We start from the raw sequence: 7142 nt of genomic DNA on the forward strand, positions 1-7142 counted from the left end.
TTTCTGCCTGCCAATTCACGGTTTTAGCTGCTTTCTCACAATTATGAACCTGACATTGTTGAGATGAACAGACCCCCTTTTCTGTGTTCATGTTTTGACACCCAACTGCTATATGAAGATCAAACCCACAGAAACTAAAACGTTTTTCAGGTTTTTCTGCTTCGTGAGGCTACCTTCCATCTGACTAGCTCCAAATTAATAAGATTGAATACACTCTGTCGTACAGAACACCAGGGCCAACCATAGTTAATTGCTAAACATTTCCTCTGATATTGACAGCAGATGACAGTGGCAGCAGGTGCACAGTGTGGAACCAGCAAGAGGGAAAGGTTTCCATCACCAGCACAAATCTACATCTGCCTTCAGTTTATACAGTGAGGGAGTTAATAAGAAGCCAAATTATATGCCTCATAATTCTGGTTAGCATCCATCTGAAAGGTCATACTGTTCATATTGCCCACTCTATTAGCCTTTGCTCAATAAAGACCAATTATCTCTTTGTATCATTAGATTCAGTCTTGTTCAGCACTGCAAACATACTAATTAACATTTGTTAGGAAACTTGAATGTATTGTACCTAATTAGGTTGGACATTAGCCAATCAGCTTGGGTTTCGAATAAACTGATTCAACCAAAAACTCAAGTGATTTGTTAAAGGCAGACAGGCAAGGACTACTTATTATTATAAGTTACTTATATATTATAAGTTAGTCTCTCAAAGGCAAACATATCTCAGAAACAAACAAAGACAAACCCTTAAGCGAGAAGCCAGTCTCACATGTTTTTTGGTTCCCCATACAATATCTACACTGTTCAGGATTTATGCAGCTGGACCATTGCCTGAATTAATTGGGCTCTTTCTATCTTTTTACTTCTCAGTTTGTCCCATTCAGAGACTACATTGACAGGACGGGAAACCACATCCTGAGCATGGCCCGTTTGGCAAAGGATGTACTTGCAGAGATTCCGGACCAGTTCTTGTCTTACATGAAAGCAAGAGCAATCAAGCCGTCTCCTGCACCCCCTCCCTACACACCCCCAGGGCACCCTCTGCAAACCCAGATCTGACCTTCCTAATCGCCTGCCACCTCTAGCCCTCCACTCGTCAGAAACACTATGTGCTGCACCTCTTTTGTCTGCTTGCACTGTGTAGACTGGGATGACGACAGGACACGAAAGCATCTCTGATGACATGTTTACTTCCATTTAAAGTTCTTCTTTAAGGACTTAAAAAAAAATTGGACGGTACAGGCAGGTTGCGTACAAAATTGGATGTCTTCATGAATGCCTTGGAAATAAAGCAGCTTTCCTTTAGGAGTTAAAGCTTAATCCAAAAAAAAAAAAAAAAGCAGGAAGGACAGTCACAGAGGAACAACTCTTAAAATGTTAATGGGGGAAAAGGTGGAACCATGTTTTAACAGTCGAACCATGTTTTAACAGGATTCCCAATTCCTGGACTGTTGTAAATAACCATGGGAATGCTTTTCCTCTATCTCTTAATGTTTACATGTTAATGATTTTTACAGTGGAATACTTTTATAATCATACTTGAAATATAAACTTTGGAATAATTATACTTCTTGTGTGTGCTACCTTGCAGATGAAACATCCTAAAAAGTGAAACCATATCCCTTCTTAAGAGCATTCTAGGATTGGGGTTGTGGGGTGGGGTGGGGGTGGGGGTGGGGATCTACAGTGAGACCTGTATTTAGATTCAACATAATCAAAAGGCTGCTGGTCTTGAAATTGCCTTGCTATCAATTCCTTGTTGTCTAGTGTAAAATAGCTTGGACAGAAAGGTCAGCCGTCTGCAAAAGTAGCTAATTTAACCTGAACATCCTCTTTATACAGGTTTAACTGTGTTCTAGGGTTTCTAAATGCACTTAATATCAACACATTCTATATAATATCTTTGTTATAAAATTAGGACTTTTATGTATTTTTATTTTAAGATATCTGGGGCTAGATTCTCAAAGCTTTTTTTTGTCAAAATCGTTCTTAATAATTAATTTGTTGTTCTTAAAGAAAGGAAAAAAAAATTCCAATTTTACAATTTTAAAACTATAAAAAATTAATTTATTATTATTAACTTTTTTAGGTGTCTTTTTTTGAGAAAATCATGTTAATGAAGATTTGGTGTAAAAGGCTTTGACAATCTAGGCCCTGGAAACATTACATTATATATAGATGTTGTGTTTTCACATAAAGTGTTATGTTATAATATTATTGAAAACAAAGGTCCCAATTCACAAAACTTTTTAAAGTTTGTGTTTAATCAAGTTTTATTTATGCATTTTAAATATAATTAGACTAAAATAAACCGTAACGTAATTGCTTAACAAACTTTTTGACTATCTATCTGAATTGAAGACATTGAGAAATACTTCCATGGGGTAACATTTGTCACATAATGAATGTGTTTCTTTTATAATTACTGTACATACTACCGTTGAGTGTTTTGTAGTTATGGATGCATTTAAAATGAACTAATATCAGCCTTCAACAATTTCATTATTCAGAACAGACTTAAAAAAGGTTAGAAATTTTAGTTAAAGCTTTGTGAATGGGACCCAGGTTGTCTGGAGCTGCCAAAAGTGCTGCTTTTCTTTGCTTTGCTTTTCTTCTTTATCTAGGCACTGCAGTCTAATTGTACAATTTTTTTGGCCGTTCACCATGGATGTTTTTATATCATAAACCTTCCAGAAAAAAAAAGCAGACATTATATATTGTATGATACCTGGCCATACAAAAAAACATTTTTAACCAATTAAATACAGTTGCAACCGTAAGGTTATTGGATCTCTCTTTCTCGATTTGATGGCATAATAAACCCATATAGTTGTGACCGTATGATGATAAATACATTTTTTTTTTATATTGCTGCCTAGTTAGTATTTCATTTGGGATCTCCATCTATAAAGTCTAGGTAGCTTCAGAGACAGGGATATTGGTTTTAGCGTATGTATGCTTTGCTGGTGTCAACTTATTATGTCACCTTGCCGTGCACACAATGTGTGCATGTGTGCGCCAATCAGGTGAATGTGCCAGAGAATTCTAATGCGCAGCCATGTGAGTTTGTACACATGAACTTTGTTTACTGAGATATCCAAATAATCCATAGTATGCTTCTTCAAATCTTATAGTGCGCACTATGTTTTGCATGTGCAGTTTTACAAGAAATGCACCGTTTTTGTGAGTATCGTGTCAAGATACAAGAAAAAAAAATATTTAGTACAAAAATGGCCTTAAATTCTCACTGAATTCTTGGAGTTATGTAATGCCTTCATATGTTGAAAAAAATTGTTATATCTTTTGTGTCAGTGTTGAATTGCTTTGTAATGTATATTTTATTTGCACAATCATATGTACAAGATATATTGTACTTTTGAAAAAGTGGTTTATCAGAAATTTACTTTTGAAAGCATGACAGGGTGTAACTAAAATACTAATGATTGTCTGGTCAAAAAAAAAAAAAAGCAATCGGCATTCAAAATAACTATTTCTGTAACAAAATCTCAATTTTTAAATTGATTAAAAATTCTTACTAAACACCAACTTGTATGAGGAATGAATTGACAGCTGTCAGTCTGCTATTTACATCAAGGATGAACCACAGGCAAAGTATCCTACAGTGCTGTCTTGTATCTCCTGTACTTGACAAAGAAGTAGTAATTATTACAGTAAACTCTTTCTCAACAAAAGAGCAAATCTTATGATTTTATTTTCAATGGTTGTAATCTTATGTTACAGTTAACTGGATATATATTTGTATTACTTTTTTTATAAAACAGGTATTATCAAACAGAAACACTAAAACAATGAACATTTTAAAAAAGGTCAACTAATGTTACTGACCAGCTCACCCGCTGAAATGGAGACACCCACACAGGCAGCACTCATAGGTCTCAAAGTATATTCTGTACAGTTCTGACCAGAGAGGCCTTTAGGAACACAAAATCTGCATATATTTTGAAATTTTCAAATTTTCAAAATATATGCATATATTCATATTTGAATATTCATATTTGCTTATATATTAAACTTCAGCTGACTTCCTCAAAAAATGTCAGATGGCATAGAAACTTTGTTAGCTTTACAAACCGCCAGGATTGTGCCAAGGAGTAAATGTTTTGTGACAGCTTAGTTTTCAAATGTACTTACTTTTGAACCCATTTTTAACACAACATCGATTTTTCCAGTTACGTGACAAGTTAATGGTAGAACACAGCATCACTCGATGACACATTTAAATTATAATTGGTAATAATGAGATGGTTTATATGGCTCAGGTTGTCTGTAACACTGTATAAAGCACATACTGTAGCTAATGTCACAGTACTGTACTCTTAAATGAAGTAAAGCACTTGGAAATAATGAGTTACTCCTTTCATAATGGTTTTCTGAATAATTATGACAAACTGCACACTTATGTAATTTACCTTATAGATACGGTACTGTTTCTTGATACCATACTAAATATAAATAGCTACTGACCTCTTACCTGACCTCACCTCCAACTGACAATGACTGGAATGTAAATCATGGTAGTTTTTTGAGCATATTGGCACAAGCATAGGATGTGTATTTGTCTAAAGAATGCAGCTTTTTACCTTTAAGTTTATGGACACTTCAGTTCACTTAATCAACCAGGCACATGAAGTGTACACTAGATGTTTCCTCTAGTTATAACTATTATATGACAAGTGCCTTGGTCTTTCCATTTTTAAAGTCCTCTTTTCTTTAATACAAAAGTGAATTAAATGGTACTTCCCTTCACTGACTTCAACCAAATCAGTCCAGGTAGATACAGTGGCTCTCAAAAGTATTCGATACCCCCTTGGACTTTTCCACATTTTATTGTGTTACAACATGGAATCAAAATGGATTTAATTAGGAGTTTTTGCCACTGATCAACACAAAAAAAGTCCATAATGTCAAAGTGAAAAATAAGATCTACAAATTGTTCTAAATTAATTACAAATGCAAAACAGAAAATAATTGATTGCATAAATATTTGCCCCCTTGTGTCAATATTTGGTAGAGGTACCTTTGGCACAATTACAGCCATGAGTCTATTTAGATAAGTCTCTACCAGCTTTGCACATCTGGACAATGCAATCTTTGCCCATTCTTCTTTGCAGAATTGCTCAAGCTCCGTCAGGTTGGATGGGGACCTTTGGTGAACAGCAATTTTTACCAAAAAACTCCAGGACATTGACCTATTTGTTTTTAAGCCACTCCAGTGTGGCTTTGGCTGTACGTTTGGGGTCATTCTCCTGCTGGAAGATTAATCTTCTCCCAAGTCCCAGGTCTCTTGCAGACTTCAGCAGGTTTTCCTCCAGGACATATCTGTATTTTGCTGCATCCATTTTGCCCTCTACACAAGCTTTCCAGGCCTTGACGCATCCTCATAGCATGATGCTGCCACCACCATGCTTCACGGTAGGGATGGTGTTCTTAGGATGATGTGCAATGTTAGGCTTGCGCCAAACATAGCGCTTAGCATTGAGGCCAATAAGCTCTATTATAGAATAGAATCTGCCACAGTCACAGAGTCTCCCACATCTCTTCTGGGAAACTCTAGCCGAGATTTGATGTGAGTTTTATTCAACAATGGCTTTCTTTTTGCCACTCTCCCATAAAGGCCAGTTTTGTGAAGCACCTGGGCTATTGTTGCCGTATGCACAGTGTCCCCCAGCTCAGCCTTAGATGACTGTAACTCCTTTAGAGTTGCCATAGGTCTTTTGGTGGCATCCCTGACTAGTGCCCTTCTCGCCCGGATACTCAGTTTTTGAGGATGGCCTGTTCTAGACAGATTCACAGTTGTGCCATATTCTCTCCATTTCTTAATATGGACTTTACTGTGCTTCGGGGGATATTCAATGCCTTGGAAATGTTCTTATATCCTACCCCTGATTGGTGCTTTTGAAGAACCTTATTCCAGATTTGCTTTGAATGTTCCTTCATCTTCATGGTGTAGTTTTTGTTAGGAAATGTAATAACCAACTGTGGGACCTCCCAGAGACAGGTATATTTAACCTGAAATCATGTGAAACACCTTAATTGCACACAGGTGGACTCCATTCAACTAACTAATTAACTTATAAAGACAAGTGGTTGCACCAGAGCTTATTTAGGTGTGTCGTAGCAAAGAGGGTGAATACTTATGTAATCATTTATTTTCAGTTTTATATTTGCAATTAATTTAGAACAATTTGTAGATTTTATTTTTCACTTTGACATTGTGGACTTTTTTGTGTTGATCAGTGGCAACAATTCCTAATTAAATCCATTTTGATTCCATGTTGTAACACAATAAAATGTGGAAAAGTCCAAGGTGGGGTGAATACTTTTGAGAGCCACTGTAATGTTATGTTGTCAGTGAAACCATTTTGAGGTCCTTGTATAGAAAAAATGGCCAGTCTCCTGTAAATTGCAGGGTACACATATTTATAACAAAATGGCAAAGAGATTCCACTTTGAAGAAGCCTTTAATACGCAGCAATTTATTTTACTAAACAAGATATCGGTTTAGGAGAGCAAGCAATCCCTGGATAATGTCATTTTACACATCAAAGCTGGTGACTACTCCTGTCAATGCCAAGAGTATTGCTTCAGTGATCTATATAACTGTGGTCACATGATTCCAGCCCCCTGGCTGTACATATGAAAATGGAGTCTTCTGAAGTGAAAAAAAAATATTACTTATTTTTTTATATCTATAAAATGGGTTCAATTTAAATTCTTATTTAGGCTGAGCAGATGTGAGTCCTCATCAGTTGTCTAATGTTTAAATGACCTGGCAAATGTGGACAGTGCTGTTTCCTTTATTCTTCGGTTGTTTGATTATAATGGTAATTTAAACACAACCACTTATAAGTGCTTCTGCCTCATCCACATACTGGACATACAGTCTATATACTGTCTGGTGTATTCTTGATTTGAAACATCATTATTAATTCCACTGTCTCTGTGATGACAATACCAATTAATATACCACTGTTATATTATGGTATAAGAATATCTATATCAATATGTAGATTTTTTATATATATATATATATATGATATATATATATATATATATATATATATATATATATATATATATATACATGATGATAAAAATATAAAATCACAGCT

The 7142-nt window shown here is 35.5% G+C and overlaps 1 protein-coding gene across 3 annotated transcripts in view; it reads left to right on the forward strand.

Annotated features, from left to right (window-relative positions):
- Positions 1–1655, forward strand: part of LOC121318334 (copine-8-like) — a 118590-nt gene extending 116935 nt beyond the window's left edge. For all 3 annotated transcript variants that reach the window (XM_041254870.1, XM_041254871.1, XM_041254872.1), the window contains one exon: positions 880–1655. In XM_041254870.1, the coding sequence (XP_041110804.1) occupies positions 880–1068 (189 nt within the window). In that variant the 3' untranslated portion in view covers positions 1069–1655. The remainder of the gene's footprint in view (positions 1–879) is intronic.
- The last annotated feature ends 5487 nt before the right edge of the window (positions 1656–7142 follow it).

Source organism: Polyodon spathula, chromosome 7, assembly GCF_017654505.1.
Source record: "Polyodon spathula isolate WHYD16114869_AA chromosome 7, ASM1765450v1, whole genome shotgun sequence".
In the NCBI taxonomy this organism is placed as follows: Eukaryota; Metazoa; Chordata; class Actinopteri; order Acipenseriformes; family Polyodontidae; genus Polyodon; species Polyodon spathula.